The sequence below is a fragment of the Aedes aegypti genome, chromosome 2 (genome assembly GCF_002204515.2).
Source record: "Aedes aegypti strain LVP_AGWG chromosome 2, AaegL5.0 Primary Assembly, whole genome shotgun sequence".
Lineage (NCBI taxonomy): Eukaryota > Metazoa > Arthropoda > Insecta > Diptera > Culicidae > Aedes > Aedes aegypti.
Genome location: NC_035108.1, coordinates 169,188,078 through 169,209,151, shown reverse-complemented (window position 1 = coordinate 169,209,151; position 21,074 = coordinate 169,188,078). Strand labels below are relative to the sequence as shown.

Genomic DNA, 21,074 nt, shown 5'->3' with positions numbered 1-21,074 from the left:
CCGGCAATTAATTTCGGTAATTCCGCACGCACTTTCACAATTCACGCACTTTTCACGACCGAACTCGACCGAAATTAATCAAAAACTTGATTGGACTTGGGAGCGTGGAAGAAACACAACCGTACGTCACACAAACGAGCGTCGCTCCTCAAAAACCACGTAAGAATTTCATACGAAATTCTTTTGGAATAAAGACATAAGAAGCATCTAATGAGACTCATAAGAAAAAATTGTGAACTTCCATCGATCATTGCGTTCATAATACAAATAGGTATTGTTCCCAAACGGCAACAAGACGGTAATCAGATTTCCGCAAACTTAAACGACTCGCCAGAAGTAGATTTTCTATTGCTTCAAACTACTTTTATTGGCTTATACGTTAAATTTTTCCTGTAAAGTTTACATTAGATTCATAAGTATTCCTGTTTTAGTTTTAATTTGTATATAAATAGTTCAATGTTTGTTTACTCACGTTTAGTGTTCCCGCCTAGTACGTTAAGTCCGGAAATTAGTATTTGTGCGGTAGTTTTGGAAATTTTGCTCGATGATCTGAACTGCTTACAAAAAACGGCAACTTATGCTTGCTAACTGTGATTTAACTCTGCTATGGATATGATTTTTGTTTATACTACAAAACAGCACAGATTCAAATAGATTTCGTTACCTTTTGTATGCCACTGTTTCAGAAGACTCAAATTAGATTAAATAGACCGGAATGCGATCACTAACTTTAGTTCTTATGCCGCCAATTACGATAGATATGCTCACCAAGATGCTCACTAACTTTGCAAATTTAATTAGTTCAATTTAGACTTCAAGTAAATATAAACACTGGATTTTCTACTCACTCATACACCCTCATTCTTCTTATTTCGACATTTTACACCTCAATGAATCTATTTGTTTTGTTCCGCTTTCTGGAATTCCTTACAGTGCGCACACCTACTCAGATAGATAATATGGGTACTTATTGGTAGCTGAGGCGCGTTCGCATATTGCGTAACACTCCCCCCCAGTACACGGATCCCTGTGTACTCCTTGTTGCGCCGATTTCTCAGTGACACAGATTTCAGTATTGAGTACCTGAGGGTTACCGTAGTGCTCACCTTCCTTAACCATGAGTTCCTTGGTTGGTTTAGTCCGAGGATGAGAACGGAAAGCGTGATACCCAGGTAACAGTTTTGAATTACCTTCTCCTGATACTGTATTATGTAGACTTCCATACCGGGTTTCATCCATGCTAGCTTGTGGCAGCTTCTCGATGTGCTCATCATCATTTGTGATCACCACAGGTGTAGCCTGGGTATTATCTTCTACAGTGCTTGAAACATTTCCGGTCGTCATTGCTTGTCTTGACACGGGACACGGACCGTAGACCACCCATCCCAAACGTGTTAGAACAGCTGTCGGTTGATTTTCATCACCCTCTCTACAGTCGAGTGGATTTTCCAATCTTGAGCTCTTTACACCTAGCAGAATCCGAGGTTTCACTTCGGTATAAGACTCTATTGGTATATTTGACAAATGGAGAAAATTTTTCGCTAAACTTTCGGCTGACAGTGATTGCACGGGGAGATCTAGGTTTCGCACGGTATGTACTTCCGGGAGAAGATAGGTTTGATTTGAAGTTGTTGAACTACCTATCTTCGCTGAACATACTACCGAATCTGCTTCACGTCGCTGCTGTCCATCAGTCCACGAAATATTCAGTGGCAATTTTTTTCCTTCGATATTCAATTCCTCCCACAAACTGTGATCCATCAACGTCGACGTCGAGCCCGCATCGAAGAAGGCATATGTGCTGATCGATTTCCCTTTCCCGTAGACTGTAACAGGAATGTACTTCAACAGGACTCCTTCCTCCGAACAGTGATGAGTATTACAGGATACGTTTTGTGTTGAATCATTTGATAGGTGGAGTTTATGTTTCTTATCGTCGTGTAGCAACCGGTGATGTAAGAAGTTGCATCCGTTTTGGTTGCATGGAATCTTCCTGTCACAGGCCTCGAAATGTCTTGTTAAACACCTTCGGCAAATCTTTTTCTTATTGACCAACGCCCACCGTGCATTCGTTGACATTTCGAGGAAGTTGTTGCACACGTCAAGTGTGCTGCAATCATTACCGCACGCTAGACAGGCCTCGATATCCTCCTGCTCGGAATTGTCCGAAGAATGGACGTGAACATAAGCCTGTTCTCTCCGGCCTTGTTTTTCGGATTTGCTATCTAACTTCTGCGGCTTGTTCCACGTAGCAGGTCTAATCACCTGGCTTAGGACTTCAACCATTTCTCCAAGCCAGTTGTTGAAATCTAACATTGTGGCTGTGCCAATATTTTTACAATAAAACGCCCATTGCATTTTTAATGTGGACGGTAAACTATCAACCAGCTCCTGCAGCAGTGCAACATTATATAGACGTTCGTCCATCTGGCACACTTGAATCGTCGCACACAAATTCTGCACTGCGACGCCAAAGTCAATAATCGTTTCTAGCTTATCAGCTTTCGGTGGCGGCATCAGGCGAATTCGGCGAATCATGGTTTCAATGATGAATTCTGCATTACCAAATAGGGTCTTCAATCGGTTCATGATCACCGGAACATTATCTGGATGTAATAGAAGACTCTTGACAGCATTAAGCGCTTTATCTTGCAGACTTCTTTCCAGACGGTCGAGCAGTTCATCGTTTCTGAAGGCACACATCCTGGAGGTACGTTCGTACGCTGCGATGAACCGAGGCCAGTCTTCAGGATCTCCACCGAATTTCGGCAGATCTTTCACTGTCTGCCTTGCAGCAAGGTGATTGTTACTTAGCGATACGGGATCGCAACACTGCTGTGGCTGATATTGCTGTTGACAGAATGCCGGATTCGGTCGTTGATTGGATGTAATCATCGGTTGCGCTCCGACATTTTGAGAGATGGAAACAGCTGGATGCGGATAATTCACTTCCGGGTAGACAGTCGATATAATCGGTTGATGCGACGCTACGGTATAGACAGGCATCGAAGGCGGATGCATCACTGCTACTGAACATCCATTAAACATTGGCTGAGGGGTTGCCACAGTTTTTGGAATATTTCCGCTCACTCGAGGATAGTTGTATTTAACTCCGGAAGCACAACCGCTGTAATTTTTCTGCGAAGTAAGACATGGTTGAGGCGAGGTCGCATTTCCGATGGGGTTCTGGTGAGATGATGGTCCAAACGGAGTGTCACAGCCAGGAAAATACGTTTGGATGGTGGGCGTAACTATCGGTTTTTGTAATAATGCATCGTAAACCGGTAGAGGTGTTCCGTCCATTGCATTTCCAAGCTCCTTCCCTGCCTTATCCGTACTCTCCAACCACTCGTTGATTTTGTCGAGACTGGAAATCGATTCCAACTCGGAATCACTAACTTCCAACATCTCTCGCTCTAGGGCAAGTTGCTCTTCGAGCTGCCTCTTTTCCAATGCTTGCCTTGCTTCTAAAGCCTTTGCTTGCAGTTCGCGAAGTTTTATTGAGCGCCTCGAAGACTTCGAAGATGCCTTGTCACTTCTACCAGATAGTCTCACATTATCCGTGGTAGAGCTCGCCAACGGGTCTGCATGTCGTCGTTCATCCGCTGTTAACGCTTCCGATACTCCCAGCTCCATGATCTTCACTTGCTGTTGATGCTGTTTCGGAATGACGCCAAAAGAAGTTGAAGGTACTTCACGACCTGCAGCAGCTCTCGACAGCGAAATAGGCTGTTGCAACTGCAACGGTCCCAACAGCAACTGGCCGAACTGCTCCTGCTTACGCTGCCGCAACTCTTGAAGTTTCTGCTGCTGCTCAAGCTCCTGCTGTTCATCCATTTGCTCTAGGCGTTTCTGTTGCTCTCGTTGCCACTGCTTCTGCTGTTGTTCGAGATGCTCCATCTGGTCGCTCAAAGCACGCCTTTGATTCTCCAATGACGTTCTCATGCATTTATTACAGCTCCAATCACGATCCTGGATACTATTGTCAACATTTACGCAGCTATAATGATGCCATACGTCACATTCATCACACTGGACCATTTGACTTGTATCGATCCGACGACAAGTACCACAACTCGCTCCCTCATCACCAGGAGAATCGCTTTTTCTTTGGGCACGTTTCCCCGCACCTGCTGCGCTGCCACACGACATTCCGGAATAATAAACGAAAAATTTAATTTGTTCCCAAACGGCAACAAGACGGTAATCAGATTTCCGCAAACTTAAACGACTCGCCAGAAGTAGATTTTCTATTGCTTCAAACTACTTTTATTGGCTTATACGTTAAATTTTTCCTGTAAAGTTTACATTAGATTCATAAGTATTCCTGTTTTAGTTTTAATTTGTATATAAATAGTTCAATGTTTGTTTACTCACGTTTAGTGTTCCCGCCTAGTACGTTAAGTCCGGAAATTAGTATTTGTGCGGTAGTTTTGGAAATTTTGCTCGATGATCTGAACTGCTTACAAAAAAAACGGCAACTTATGCTTGCTAACTGTGATTTAACTCTGCTATGGATATGATTTTTGTTTATACTACAAAACAGCACAGATTCAAATAGATTTCGTTACCTTTTGTATGCCACTGTTTCAGAAGACTCAAATTAGAATAAATAGACCGGAATGCGATCACTAACTTTAGTTCTTATGCCGCCAATTACGATAGATATGCTCACCAAGATGCTCACTAACTTTGCAAATTTAATTAGTTCAATTTAGACTTCAAGTAAATATAAACACTGGATTTTCTACTCACTCATACACCCTCATTCTTCTTATTTCGACATTTTACACCTCAATGAATCTATTTGTTTTGTTCCGCTTTCTGGAATTCCTTATAGTGCGCACACCTACTCAGATAGATAATATGGGTACTTATTGGTAGCTGAGGCGCGTTCGCATATTGCGTAACAGGTATAATATCATAAGATACTCTTATGAAGGATCATAGATATCAATTATGGAATTCTTTAGGACCATTATGTATTTAGAGAATCGCTCTTTGAATTTAGGAAAATAAAGATATTCATAAGATCTTTAATGATAACGACAAGAATTTCTTGTGAATATCGGACGTTTTGTGTTTCATAAGAATCTTATGAAAGAGAGAAAACCAGTCAAGAAATCAATTCACAAGCGTTCTCTTATGAAATTCGTACGCAATTTCTGGCTCAGTGTAGGGATTCCTTTTCAGCAGCAATCAGACTTTAACAACGAGAAAAAATGAAAATTGATTTGAAGGAGTTTGAAATTTCCCGCCATAATTTTGCAAATGAGTAGTTCTCGGCCCACTTGATCTTTCAAAATGCTCTAATTTGAAGGCTGCATATGGATGATTAAATTAATAGTAGTTATGATTGAAACCGTTTTTTAGGACCTCTTTTTTTGTTAAAATGCATATTGAGAGGAAGTAATGATTAGAATACAAATAGGTTCCTAAAGTGTTTAATGAAATCTTGTTTTCATTTAATACCGTCGTTGGGGGTGACAATGGGTCAAAAAGGCATATGTGCGATTTATTTATTGAATAACTATCTCAATTTAGCTTCAATTAACTTCAAATTTGGTGTGTATGTACTTTGATGGTATATTAACAACTGTTCAAAAAAGTTATTGAAAAATATTTATTCACAGCGGCACTACAAGTGAATGAAAAATGACCCAATCTCACCCCATAGAGGGGGTGACATTGGGTCACTGGAATTGAAATAACTTGTTTGTGAGAATATTATTGCAAAACCATTCACAGCTGAAAAATATTGATGAAATACGATGCAAACAAGACAAAAATATATCTAAGATGTTTCACAAGTATGATAAACCCACTGAAAAGAACGATTTTACCAAAAATTTGAAGAGCTATGAGAAAATATATGAGACCCAGCATTTATCGTCAAGTTTACATAAATATTCCTGTTTTGTTTCCCTCAAATTATCTTCAAATTCTCATCCCAATTGCCATAAAGCCTATTCAATTTTCTCAGAGGTGTATTGAAACAGTAATTATTTTAAACCTTCGCAAATAGTTATATTACGGTGCGACATTACTCGATCAATACATTTCAGGCAGATGTTGACGTCATAATCCCGGTATTTCAGCAATCCAACTCATTCGTACTTTCGTGAGATGTTTCTTTTATATGAAAACACTAATAAATAATTTAATAAAAAAAAATCCATTTGATAAAATTTTACGATGGTGCTGCGCACGAAACACAGTTGGCGGTTTGAGAAGTTGTCAAAATGCGTTGCATTGTTATTCAATGCACGGAATCCTCAAGTAGACTTGTTTGATGTTCAGAGATGCTGTATTAAGAAAAAATAAACACATCTTAATGAGGAATGAGAACACCCGGCACCGTAAAATATCAAAAAGTGGTCTTGCAATTTCATTTACTATCGTCCTTGCTTGACCCAATCTCACCCCCATTTTCAATGTTTTAGACATCGTACCGAAAAAAATGAAATTTTTGTGGAAAAATCAATTTGATTCCGGAAAATACTTGTGAAGTGTAATGAAAGGACTTTCAACCTACTACTAATACATCGATAGAGGTTAAAGTACATGCGTTATACTTTGCACAGGAGAAATTTAATGTTGTAAATTTTATCTAGTTTCAACATGCAAGTTCATTGATGTAGTACACAAAAACTACTAATTCTAAAAATGTATATTGTGATGAATTATGTGTAATAATGTGTTCCCTAACATATGAATGATTAATTCTAGTGATATCAGCGTTATTAGCTGAAATATTTCATAAATCATAATTTTCCGTTTTGACCCAATCTCACCCCCTAGACCCATTGTCACCCCCATCGACGGTAACACGAAAGAGCATGTTACTACAACTACTTTAGCATTTTTTCCCGCTCAAATAACGGATATATCATATTAAAACTTAAATTTTAAAATTGGATTCATAAATGAACCTTGACACTTAAGATCATGTTTGACGTTCGCTTAGTCGACAAAAATACCACAGGGGTTCAACTTTTTACAGAGGGGGTATACGCAACGAAGTGCGCCTACCGTTCATGTTTTATGGGTGTATTCGTTTGGCTCGCAACGCTGCTAGGTATCCCACTGTTTGAGTGTTGAAATGCATCAGCATTTGCTGCCTGGCATGGCCCGCGTTTCGACCCGTGCTGTTTGGGTCGGCCCGCGTGAGAGATGATGCTGTTTGGGCCGGCCCGCCCGAGAGATGATTGTTAGGCGAGCTTTGTTTGTAGTTGACAGCCGTACACCCATCCTGCCTTTTTAACAGAGTTCGGTTTTGCGTCGTCCGATAGATTTTGCTCACGGTTTCGCGCGTGTTTTCGTCGCCGGAGATTTTTTTTCCCCCGTTTGGGAGCGTCTTGCTGGGTAGGTATTTGGAAAGGCCCAAGCAAGACAGTTTGTTTTCGGGACGCCAAGAAGTTTTGCTGTCAGTGTCAGTTTTGTGTTCAGTCGAGAATGGATTACCAACTGGTGAGTTCGTTTCATGCTTATGATAACACATTTTTTTCTTGAAAGCGTAACTTTTATGTAATATTAAAACAAACTTTGTATGGTTCGTCACTATAAGTGTCGGCATTATGCTTTTTTCTTATACAATTTCAATACACATATATTTTTCTCTTTTTGACATTATTAAAAATTATCTTCTGAATTTTTCGACATTGTGAATGTTGACGTATTTTCTAAAACTTCTACCATATCGAGACAAAATGCACAGTAATACTCATATGTAATTTTCAAACAAATTATGGATGATTCGTCACTACAAGTGTCGGCATTATTCCTGTTTCATATAATTAAAAATATATACATGTAATTTTCAGTTTTCGTCATTAATAAAAACGTCTTTTGAATTGTTCGACATTATAGATGTTGACGTATTTTTTAAAGCTTCTACCAAAAACTTCTCAAGACAAAAATACAAAACTAGTTTTAAATATAAGTCGTATATTTCCCCCCTGTCCATGGATCGCATCACCGACCAGAGGTGACTCCCAGATCTTTTCCTCCCTCACTAATAAACACCCTTCCCGTGGTGATAGTGGAGATGCAGAGGTATTCTCGGTCTCTTGAAGCAACAATCATTACACCCTAACATTCCTTCCCCATCCCAACTGACTGTAAGGACTTGGCCGGCGCCGTTATTGATCAATAATATTAGATCTGCTAAAATTGCACTTCGAGAGTAAGCGGAAACTCCCATCCCTTATTCATTTGGATCGTAGTGCAATTCTTACCAGTTCCGATCAATCACGGAATAACAACCATTGACATGTACAGTCAGTCTATGCAATGCTAAATATACCACAGGGATTCAACTTTTTAACACCGGGGTTGTTCCTTTCTGACATTTCGGAAGGGACACGGAAAACAAAATACACCCAAAATTTGAGTTTAAACCAAGGGGTGTGAGAAAATTAAAAAAAAAACTTAAAAAATGTTTTTTGGACTTAAACCATCGGGAAACATTAGAAAATTGAGTAAACATATGCGTTTGGCACTAAAATTGGGACAGGGCTTTAGGACCCTATTATCTATTCAGGCAACAATGTATGATAAGCAGGCTTAGAGAAAATGTGATATGGAAACGAAATTACAAACATACTGTCAGTTATTAGTCTAATCTTGGCTCGAGAAGACGTTTCTGAATACGAAGTAAAACAAACGCATTGTCTTTCGAATTTCAGGGCGTGAACTGAAACTTTTGCACGGGAGTTTCAGAAAACATGGGACAAGCGGACGTATAATGGCAATACGGCTCATTCATTTTTTTGACACAATGATTTGCAAGAAGAAATACCATATAAAAAGTAAATCTAAAACGTTTTTATTCAGCTTTGGGTTTTATGATTGGCAGTAAATGGGTTATACTTATCCAACGCCTCGTTTTGTTGTTTCAAACCACAGCTTAACACATTGTCTCGTAATATTGGCGATCAAAAGTGAGGTTAGGTTGCAAAAGTTTTTCAAATTAAAATGAATATATACGTTTTCCTGTGCCTTAAACTGCAAAAATCTTGTCAGTTAAATGATTGTGATGATTTTTCTTCCAAATATATCACAAGAAATTTCGATTGAAATGCACTAATCCCTATTCTAGAAGAGCGCCATCTACGCATTTTGGCTTTGCGTTAGATTACCAATAATGGTTAATAATTTTTGAATGTCCTGAGTACGGCCCTGGTAGGAAGCACACATAACAGTTTGAAATGATATGGTAGACTGGCAACCCTGATTTCGAAGCGAAAGGATTTTTAATGGATGATTTACAATGATCACGTCACAATGCCGAATAACTATGGAAATAACACTCATTTGAAACTATTTGTACGATCTTGCACTAGTGTTCCGCCGTAACAACATTCCTTTCCGCACTTGCAAAAGCCGTGAATACTGTTCTTCAAGGATCTTTTCGATACACGTCACTACTACCCAAGCAGGGTCATTTGAAAGCCGACGAATTGCGATTGTGGCGCAGTTTTTGCAAATCCATCTTCTACACTTATTATCCAGTTATTTTCACACTTCTCCAGCTATATTTCTCACAATCGGCACTTGAATTTCGCACTTACGAATGTTTTCGGTCCAAGATCTGTCGGCATCCCGTAGTAGTGACACAGGTTTTGCAACAGCATCTTTTTTTTTCTCTGTCCTCAATTCGCCAGCCATGATTTCGCTTTGTGTGAGTCGCGGCTTGATGATGGCTCACGAAAATTTACCTTGCAAAGTTGTTGCCCGGGGGACAACTCCTCGAACGGATGGCGTGAAAAACACTTGGAACATGCGAACAACATTACCGCCGAACTCATTTTGGTGGAATTTCAACGAAAATACGGGCCCTACTCGGAAAAAAAGGTTGCAAATTCTGTAGCAGCGGATCGACGAAAGCAGAAACGCGTACAATCACTTCACTTCTTTTTTTTTCTTTTGGCTTTCTTTCCTCACCGACTTCGGCGACTGTTGGCGTTTTGTCTTTACTCTTTTTTTGACAACCAAGCTGGTATAAAAGCTTGTATAAAAATAGGGATGTGCAAGACGTACACGCAAAAAAGGTGCGGTAAAGGGTTTATTCATATATTTCATAACGCCAAAAATGGTCATTTTTGATACCCACCCACCCCCTCGTAACGCGTTTTGTATGGATATTTTTCAAATTTTGTATGAGCTGTAACATCTCAAGGACACCCACCCACCCCCTTCAGCGTTATGAAATTTATGAATGGGCCCAAAAGCAAAGACAAAAGGGTTCATTCATAATTTCATAACGCCGGAAATGACCATTTTTGATACCCACCCACCCCTTCGTAACACTTTTTGTATGAATATTCTACGAATTTTGTATGAGTTGTAACATTTCGTAGATACACTGAAAATAATACTGTGGTATTTCTAACTATGGTAGTGTGTTTGATTTTACCATTTCTGAATATGGTATAGCTACCAATATGCTTTGTTATGTTTACCATGTTTCAATTATTGACACCATGTTTTGATGGTAGCTTTAACTATTCATCAAAGTAATATAGTTGGCTACGCAATCCTAAGAGATATTTATTTATCGTTAATGTTTTCGCAAAAAAAACCTAACATGGAAGCTGACAACATCTTGGAATTTTTTCTTCAAAGAGCCGCAGTTGCAGTAAGTTTTTATCATCTGTTTTGAAATCTCATTCAAAATTGCTCAAGCATTCACTTTTTTCAGAAAAACCATTAAGTGAAGGAAGGTACGTGGAGTTTTGAGGAACATTTTGAGATAAGTTCAGACGCCGCAATCATCAACTCCTGCGAAAAGGTACTGCCGGATGCTGATATGTCCTTACGGAAGCATCCAAATATCAAGCTTACGATGCCACTACGGGGGTTTGACGAGCTACCAGCGCGCGAATGCTGTTTTAATCACAGGAGGACGAAACCAAGCGTGGAAGTTCCGGATGGTCCCGGTATAGTCAGATAGGTTTGTTTGTTATTGAGGACCCTCTGTCAAATTCATGACTATTTATAATAATTTCGATGTTGTTAAATGATCAACGCTAGCTAATTGTAAACTTTAATACGAATATTACGCAAATAAATATAATGGTAACGAAAAGACATCATTAGATTTCAATGTTTTCAACCAAAATCTGACAACAAATGGCTATTACTTTTTATTCTCGTTGCAACCATGAAGATAGTATGTATTACTATGCCGCTTTGCTGTCAGAACATACAGTGGCTCAAATTCATTTTCGTACGGGGCACTGTTTTCATATCAAGTTGGTATAAAACTATTAAATGGTGCATGGACTTCGATATACTTTATCAATAATGAAGGTTATAGGTGTCATCTATTGTTTGGCAATGACAAACTGTATTCATTTGCTTAAATCTTTGGAATAATGGAAAAGTATTGAGATTGTGTCTATAATTGACCCAATTCCATATTCGTACACCTAACAAAAAAGAAATATACAGCATTCAAAACTAATTTTTAATGGACTAGATGACTACTTAAGCTCTTCGTTGTGTTGTTCAGATACAGTAGAATACATTTGGAAAATTTATAAACGGATATATTTGAAACTTAAGTAAATTAAAGAAAAAATACCAGTTTTCCCATGTTTTTTGCTAAAATATTCGGTAAGTCGAAAAATAAATTGCATTTTTTTCATCATCACTTCCTCAAGAATGATAATTGCGAATATTGCACAAGTTTCAAAAAATTATAATCAGTTTTAGAGTAGCTAAGAGTGGATATCGACAACTTATACTTTTGAATCTTAGGTAATATAATATTTATAACAAATCCAAAACCAAAAATTTTAGTCAATTTCTTTATGTTTGGCTCCTAAATGTATATACATAATCCATAGTTAATGTTCCTATCAAAACATTGCGTAATTATCATTTTTAATTTACATTTTACTACCAAACATGATTATAGAGATTTATAGAATAAATATTATTGCCATAACCGCAACACAAACGTGTTTTTAAAATGATAACAACAACAGGATATATTCTATTAAATAGTGTATCAATGCTTTCTGCTCATTCAAGTTATTTTGTATTTTTCTTAAAAAAATAAATTAATTGCAAAATAAGGTGCTATTTTGAATATAATTTAAATATTATTTCAAAGATAATTGAATATTACGATGACATCAATTATGTGGAGGTATGTACAGCGTAGTTTAGGGTACTTTATTGTAAAACGAAGTTCGTAGTTCAAATTATTTTTACAGACAAATTCGAAATAAACATTTACCTGTTGTTTAGAATGAAAATTTGGTTTACATTGATTAAAAATATAATTTTAGGAGAGTTTTGAACTTATTGCACAACAATTTTCTGAACTCAAAAGGGATAAAAACTGTTTATGATTTCTGTAAAGTGTATATATTTCAACTAAATTTCTATCAGAGCTTACGAGTATAATCTATAGATTTGATCCAATGACAAAAATAAACGTAATTGTTCGAATTATTTGTTTTTATAGCAAAAATCATTGGAAAACTGGCATTTCTCATAATTTTACCTAAATTTGATATATGTCCACTAATAAATTGTCCAAATGTATTTCACTACATCTGAACATCATAATAAAGCACTTCAGTAATCAAATAGAGCTTCTAAATTTAGTTTTGAACGTTGTGCGTTTGAATTTTGGTAGGTGTACGAATATGGAATTGGGTGAATTTTAGACATCATTTCAATACTTTTCTATTAATCCAAAGATGAATGTAAATGGAAATATTTTGTGCTTGGCAAACAATAGATGACACCTATTACCTTCAATGTGGATAAAGTATTTGTAGCTCAATATTTCATTTAATAGTTTTTTACTAACTTGATGTGGAATCAGTATCCTGTACGAATATGAAATTGGGCCACTGTAGTAATCATAACCACCGTTTTGTCGTTCTAAGTACGGTACATGTTCTGCAAAAATCAAGTGCACCATGGTAAAGCGGTTTTAATTTGACCCTCGATACAGTCAGCGTTACCATGCCTTTTTTATCAGTGTACCCACCCACCCACTTCAGCGTTATGAAATTTGAAACCTGAGACGAGACTCGCGAAGACGGTTTTCTTTTCTGTGACTGCTGAGTTTTTTTTCTTATTCCTCTCTGTGTTTTCATCAATAAGGCTATCCATGAGGACTTTTCGCGATAGGACTGATAGCTAAAAGTGTACATGTAACCGAAACGGCAGGGTTAACAAAGCATGAGAGTGTTGTCGGAGCTTTACATTTTCCTTTGTAATCGAACGGTCACTCCGATCGCGAAACGTCAAAACCTCATGATAAACAAAAAAACCAGCTGATCGCAGCTGTCTCATGGATTGCCTTATCATGCGAAAGCCGTTCAGACAATAGAAGTAATAAACCATAGAAGAAGAATGTCGCTGGCGTCGCAGTAGGAACATGTTTTGCTGTCGGAGATAGGCGGGGCTATAAATGTCAACGCGAAAATGTGTGCAGTTTGACACTTATATACCCAACATATTTCTGAGCGAGAACAAAGGGAACACCAGCGACATTATTCTTCTATGGTTTATTATTTATTATATATTTCTATTGTTCAGACTCTCAAATGAACAGCTCAGCAAAAGCCTTTTAAGTGAAATTTCATGCCAGAAAACGTAGCAGACATTAAAAATAACAAGCCTTGTGTTTAGATTTATTTGCATCTTTGGAAAAACTGCTCAGCTGACTGAGGATTTTAATAAGAGTTTATTTTGACACAATACAGTTGACTCTCCACAACTCGACCCATGCTTCATGCTTTGCTTATCCGAATATTGTTTTTTTTTTATTCAGAAATCATTACAAATGGATCATTAAAATAACCAAAACGGCCGCTATGGAAAGCATAGATAGCGCCACCATAGCCTTGTGTGTTTGACAAAACAGCAGTGCTGTCACAATGTTAAATCCCATATACCGTGGTGCCTTTGTTTTGATGCGGTGAGCACTTGCAAAAACTACCTTCGATGATCCATTAAAACCCAATCGACATGAACATGGACATCGACATGCATTTTTCGTTCCAATAAACATCTACGGTATGCTCGTATCTCAGTGGAAGTAATCGAAAAATGTGTGACAAAATCATTATGATTTGGTTGGTTTGCATACAAGAGCCAAACTCAATGATGCAGATGAATTTACCTCATGTATGGAAACCAACAGAATTTACCAACGTAAGCAGTTAAATCGTTCTGAGCCTTTTTGGTTGCTTAAAATGGTTGAGTTTCTCACTAAATTTCTACTACCTACTTACCTCGAGAAAGCGCAAAATCCTGCTATTTACGAGCACTAATGGCTGCCGCAAACAGGCTCGTTTTCTGGTAGGGATCGGTCGATTTGACGTTTGGCTTGAGTCCACTCAATATAAAACGACCCAAACCAAACATCAAAGTGACCTATCCCTACCAGAAAGCGAGCCTGTTTGCGGCAGCCATTAGCGCTTTTAAAAAGCTGGATAGGCGCCGAACGATTTTACAGCAGGAGATTCTCATTTGACACTTTCCCGCATGTGCATCAGTTTTTTTTTTATTTGATTTTAACGACAAGTCAGTAAAAAACATCATTTACTGAATACCGTACACCCCCGTTAATTTGTCGGTACCTCATGCAAACCATCAGGGTTCATTTTTAATTTGAACATCTAGTCACCCTAGAAACGTATTTCTGGTTACCTCTTTCACTGTTTTGTTTTGATTCTGCGATCCGTTCCACAGCGTTCCATTCCACTTTACTCTGTTCCATGAGCTAAATGACGTTTGAACCATTTTTAATCTGAACGATGTGCAAATTAGCGGGGTACAAATTAAAATGTGTTCAAATTAAATGTGGTCAAACCAACGGGGGTACCCGATAGTCGGTAATTGTTTTTACTGTTTTTTTTCGGCCTGTTCGGTAATGCTGCAAAATTGGGTCTGACAGCTACCGTAGTTCAGTAAAAAGTAAAAATTATTTTCAGAAATTTTCAATCAAAAAGCTGAAAGTTCGGTATTTTTTATGATTTACGATTCGTACCCAGTATTAAAATTACCGAACAAGCAAATCATGATTGAGTGTGCTCTAGGGGGTGGGTGGGTGTCCTTGAGGTGTTACAGTTCATATAACATTTGTAGAATATTCATATAATAAGCGTTACGAGGGGGTGGGTGGGTGTCAAAAATGATCATTTTTAGCGTTATGAAATTAATGAATAAACTCTATAACTCGATGGATTTTGTCGGCCCCCTTCACATTCCCATACACTAGTAAATTTAAAAAACTTGTTCATGGTTCTCATTACTTCAAAGCTTGTTTCAGTGTCCTTTTACATTCCCATACATCACGCTCTCCATAAGTCTATATTTCTATAACTCGATATTTAAATATTTACCTTACGTTTAGGTTAAGAGTCCATCAGCAAATTCTTCCAGACACTTCCAAACATGTTTTTTTTCTGTTTTCTGTTGCGTTTGACCCGCATTCAAAAACATATTTCACGTAATTGAATCATGTATGCATTCCATTTGTATTGTATTGCGTAGCATGTGGGAAATATATGTCATTACATTTGATTTTATTGCAACCTAATGAAAATTAAATGTTGCACATAAACTAAAGTCTTACACCCTCGAACCCATCTTATCTGTTTTCCGCACATAAAAATAATGGAGATTTCATCTCAGTGCAGTGACTAAACGGAATAACTCCAAACCGGTAGACATTTCCTAAAATACCAATTACTCTCAAAAAACTAGACAACCAGCTGATTCCATTCGAGCTAAAATGAAAGCAAACCGTCAAGAATTGCCGAAGTGGCAGCAATTTGATTTTTTTTTTCATTTGCTGAGCGGATACGAGTTAACTGAGAGCTTTCTTTGCCTGAGTTGCCATTTTTGGATTCGTATTTCTTGTGGCAAACACGATGATACTCTATGCCCAAGTAACTCAACAAAATTTTAGCAACGGAAAGATCCTGGACTGTTCGGAAATCGATCCCAGTTACCTTCAGCGTGACTTTGCTTTGTAGCCGCAGACGTTACCACTAGGCTAAGGAAGGCTCTTAGAAATAATTGAATACAATATACGTTATAACAAAAAATAGTCTATTTTTTTATTCCCGAACTCTATAATATTTCATAACGTAACATGCAATTTAGTAATAATTTATATGTGTTATTGTCCCAAATTGAAAAAAAAACAACAAATCAAACATAACAGGCCTGTTCAAACTTTAGAACAGTAACATGTAACCTTTGGCTTTTCTATGTCTGGTTTGCTTTGGATGATTTTCAGCTCACGTTGTGTAGAAGTGACCTCCTTCTTACCGGCCTTCACATCCTCAGGAATGTATTCTAAGGTTTTGGTGATGACAGCTTGTAAACTAGCAATTGTTCGTTCAAGCGTGGCGCACATATCAAATTTGGTCAAGGTAGAGTGAGCCAAAAATAAAGCTGCAAAAAGATCCCCCGTGCCTGTGAAGCGAATTCCGTTTCCTTGCTTTGGTATTACCATACGACAACGTTGTGACTTGGCACCTACAAAAAGTATACAATAAGAAGCCCGCATATTTTTTGAAAAAGTAAAAATAAAGAAGTTAAATACATGCCTTCCTTATGGCTAACAAGTGCTAACAAGGAGTTGGATCCACCAAGCTCAGAGGAAGAAATGGCCACAGTTTTTACTCCTTTATTGTGGAACCACTCGATAGCATCCCATGCGTCTTGTTCCGAGCTGATAGTTTTGCCTGTGAGCAGTTCAACTTCGAACTGGTTCGGGGTCACGATGTCTGCCAAAGGTACAATTTCATCACGGTAGATCGGTAGCAGTTCCTTCGGCACGTACATGATGCCATCATCACCCATCACCGGATCGCAGACTAGAAGAGTGCAAACAGATTGTTATCTCGTATTTGGTTTTATTTCGATTAGAATACATTGTTGCATGTTTGATAAGCGAAAATTCAAAGTGCAAATAGTACCAGACAATGACATGGGAATAGAGATAAAAATATTCGCTACAGTATGGTTTAGATCTACTTCAGCACTCCTATGAATCTCGGGTTCAGTCGGTCAAATGAAATCTTGATAATAGATCCCCAGTATGCCCTTCTAACGTTCAGGTAGACACGAATAATAGATTATTTTTTTCCTTTTTTTTTATCTTAAGGATGATTTGTAATTCACAAACAGTTGCTCAAGAAAATTCTTTTCAACATCCTGAAAAAAAAAACCGTAATCTGGGGCCAAATTGATCCCTATTTTACAACTTTTTGTTCTATTATTTTTTGGAATTCAAATACTGTTAAATTAATTTCGACAAAATCAGTACCTTATTGATCTTGCTTGATTGATTGAGTTTATGTAATCGATGGTTTATGAAATAACTTTAGAACACGTTGAAGAACAAAAAATCCTTATCTATTAAATTAGGGTCTACTAAATCGAAAAATGATGTCAAAGGTAGCACAGATCATTTTTTTGTATCACTTTCAGTTCAATAAACTTTATAAAGCATAATAACATCAACAGTGCATCTCTATGACATCTAGTGACTCGTTACTTAAAATCTTACAATATCAAACATTATTGGTACATATATTGGTACGTTGTTTGACGATCCTATTTTTCTGTTAAACTCACCGTAAATAAGGGATGGATTAATGGACCGCAGAATCTTAAGAATATTCGCAATTTCTCTCAGAAAAGTTGGGTTTCCGACGTAGCCCGTGAGGAGATGGGTATATTGGTTGTGCAAGTCATTGGCTACCAGACCGGCAAATAGCTCAGCCAGTTCCTTCTCGTTCAGGACCTGACCTTTGAATCCACTGGTGTAGCCCGTATGGTTTGAGAACTGCACTGAGTTGATGTTATCCACCTCGAAACCAAGAACCTGCGGTAGAAAGTTAAGACAATCATGTTATTTTATGGTTCCATAAATTTTAAGACAAACTATTTTAATCTATAGATTTAATTTTAAAATTATTCCAAATTCATAATTTTCTAATTTTTGTCAAAGTTGAAGATTTGTGCTAATTCAACACTTGATTAATTACGTAACTTTTCAAAGGACTCGTGTAACTATGACAGATTCTCTCCTGTCTCGCTCTTTTTCGAATTAAACAGTGCAATACTAAAACTTTTTGGAAGTTTTTCACTATAGATCGAAAGACGATGTCCTTGGCTAGCTTTTCATACAAAAACGCAACAGAAAAGGTTAATGTGGCTTAGTTATTGCCATTTACATTTTGAGTAACAGCCTACTCTCCCTTAATCGATATTTTGTATCTCGATATCGTGTTAGAGAACCATAGTGAAAGTTGGTTTTCATGGCTACCTCGATGGTCCCTTGGATTGCCTTCGCACTGATTCTGTGGTCTTTAACTCGATATCTCTCTAACTCGATGGTCCCTTCAATATGGAGTTATGGAGGGGTGACTGTATTTTGAAATAAAAAAACATTATGAACATCGGAATACGCCTGAATATAGGCAATTTCCTATGAAAATTCTGCGTCCTTTGCAACAACATGATGATGTTTCAAAATTGAACATACTTATAAAAAAAATTGACAATGACATCGTTTTTGGCGATGCCTTTTTTTTTAGTAAAAACAGAATTTTCTTTGCTCAAATCGTTTGCAGAACTCATGTGAGGTATGAATCTTTGGTAGTATCATCCATAAACATGGATACCTTTGTTTCGAAAAGTTAAAAAAATACGCATGAACAAAATTAAAATTAGCATAGACCCTAATATTCATAAGTTCTTTCATAGAGAGAAGAGAAGCACAATTCTTATATTAAATATGTTTCATCTGAAATATGTTCATTCGGGCTTCTTACAATGAGTAGGCCATTCCGATCAATGTTACCCCGCTGATCATTTTACGGTACGTCATCTTGAATATTTGAAAAATCACTATATGACTGATGAGATTCCAGTTCATTTTATTTATGAATGACATATACACAAACAGTAGATATGTATTTCATATATGTGTTACTAAACGATTGATGTTAGTGCATCTGAGCTTAGATCTATAAATAGACCACACAATATTAACAAAGAAAAATACAATAATAACTACCAAATATTTTATCACAAAATAACTGTAAGCCAGTTTGATCTCACCTGCAATGGAAAAACGGCACTTTTGTTACCAACATATCCGTGCACTACATGGCTTTGAATTGAGAGAACGCGATGCATAACAGAAGACATGGCCACCGAAAACAAATCAATCTAATCGAAAAATTGTTGAATGAATTACAGCTCCACTCACGCGGAAAGTTCTAGCTAGACTGAGCTATCGTCGACCCGTGATATGACTATAAAGCTGAGAGTTTTTGATTCGTTAGATGACTAGTGATCAACAGCGAGGAGTATCGCGATAAGATAAGATTCGCTTCGTCGCAAAGTGTTTTTAATACTGATAGCAAACCGAATTCGGTTTCGGTGGCAGGCAGATGCAACTAAACACGACAGATGTGGGTGTTCCATCTATCACTGCATTTGAAAGCGAGCAATGTAGTTGCATTGGAGATGTGTGACGGAACTATATGGCTACATCTAGCAACATTGTAATAGCACTACATCACACAGCTTCTTCAAAATGTTTACCACTTGGAAACATTAGTGAAAACTAGAAATACTCGCGTTGTTTAGTTATCGAAATCAAAACAAACTCCTTGTAATGCCTGACAGTGTCAGTGTAGTGGTATATGTGTAATTTAACGACCACGTGTTTGAATAAACTGTGGTTGTAAGGCGGTTGGCGCGTTTGCGCACCAGTACCGGCCTCTCATCGATACTTGTTTCACGTGATTGTTAGTACGGTTAGTCCCATAATATAGGGGAAGCTGGTCGGCGATCAGACAGCTTTTGTTGAATTTTTAATTTGTATGTGCTTAAGATACCTTGCATTGAACTGCTTATATGGTCTACTCAAACATAGTTACGTACACTCCCATGCATAAGTTTGGGTTCACCCCCTAAAAACATACAAAAGTGTTCAGTCCATATCTCTGGGATTACACGTCCAAATGAAATTCTCTAAGCCGTATTCGGAAGGCAAAGAGTTTTTCTTACTTTGTATGTAGTTTTCCAAAAACATTTTTTGAATTTTGTTTACTGAATTTTTACTTGAAGTTGTGACATTTTTCAAAGAACACACTGAAAAAACATAGCTAATTTCCTCAGCATTGGATAGACCACAATTTGTAAACAAGGTGGCATTAGAATCGTAATCTTAAATTCTTTGAAGGGCGCTCACGATTTTTTTTGCGGAAAAATCTAAAAACTATTCTAAACCAATGAAACAGCCATTCAAGTCATCGTGCAAAAGTTTGTGTTCACCCTTCAGTATGGTGTATCGAACAAAAGTTTGGGTTCACCTGAACTTACTTAAAATACGAAAAATCTGTGAAATCTCAAACCAGTCATGTACGCGCCATTATTTGCGTTTGAAAAAACTATGACTTAATAATATCTGTTGAAAAATGGCAGAGATGTTGACAAAAATGATTTGTGTGCGGCTCAGGTGAACCCAAACTTTTGCACTATGACTTGAATGATTGTTTCATTGATTTTGGATAGTTTTCAGATTTTTCCTCAAAAATTTCGTGACCGCCCTTCAAAGAATATAAGATTACGATTCTAATGACACCTTGTTTAAACATTTTGGTCGATCCAAAGCTGAGGAAATTAGCTACATATATGTTTTTTCAGTGTGTTTTTTTGAAAAATGTCACAAATTTAAGTAAAACATCAGTATACAAAATTCAAAAAATGTTTTTGGAAAAATACATACGAAATAAGATTAACTCTTTGCCTTTCAAATGTGGCTTAGAGGGTTTCAATGGGACGTGTAAACTCTGGGTTGCACTGAACACTTTTGTATGTTTTTAGGGGGTGAACCCAAACTTATGCACGGGAGTGTACATATTGCCATAAAAACGTAGATTTTTAGCCAATTTTGACCAAGCAAAACATACTATTCATAGCATAGCAATGCTTTGTAAAATACCCGACGGTGAAACAATGTTGAGGTGTACTTGAAATAGAATTATCAAAAGCACAAATCTGAGGAA

The 21,074-nt window shown here is 37.4% G+C and overlaps 2 protein-coding genes across 3 annotated transcripts in view; both read right to left on the bottom strand.

The window, feature by feature from the left end:
* LOC5572208 (serine-aspartate repeat-containing protein C) overlaps positions 1-9,950 on the bottom strand; it is a 47,868-nt gene extending 37,918 nt beyond the window's left edge. The window contains exon 1 of one of the 2 annotated variants that reach the window (XM_021843088.1): positions 9,720-9,950. In XM_021843088.1, the coding sequence (XP_021698780.1) occupies positions 9,720-9,809 (90 nt within the window). In that variant the 5' untranslated portion in view covers positions 9,810-9,950. Of the gene's footprint in view, positions 1-9,572; positions 9,684-9,719 lie in introns of those variants that run through there. The other variant, XM_021843089.1, reaches the window with a different exon arrangement.
* Positions 9,951-16,068: 6,118 nt separating this feature from the next.
* On the bottom strand, positions 16,069-19,660 carry LOC5572209 (pyridoxal kinase). The gene is made up of 4 exons (XM_001653827.2): positions 19,117-19,660; positions 17,626-17,875; positions 16,593-16,862; positions 16,069-16,521 (listed from the first exon to the last, which is right to left on the bottom strand). The coding sequence occupies exons 1-4, from the start codon at positions 19,204-19,206 to the stop codon at positions 16,211-16,213; spliced, it is 921 nt and encodes a 306-aa protein (XP_001653877.1). The 5' UTR covers positions 19,207-19,660; the 3' UTR covers positions 16,069-16,210.
* Positions 19,661-21,074: the final 1,414 nt, after the last annotated feature.

Excerpts from the sequence above, each read along its gene's own strand:
- LOC5572209 (XM_001653827.2), bottom strand. The coding sequence starts at position 19,206 with ATGTCTTCTGTTATGCATCGCGTTCTCTCAATTCAAAGCCATGTAGTG. Across the intron at positions 17,876-19,116 it reads GTGCCGTTTTTCCATTGCAG|GTTCTTGGTTTCGAGGTGGA; the intron begins GTGAGATCAAAC and ends TTTCTACCGCAG. Across the intron at positions 16,522-16,592 it reads ACTTGTTAGCCATAAGGAAG|GTGCCAAGTCACAACGTTGT; the intron begins GCATGTATTTAA and ends TACTTTTTGTAG.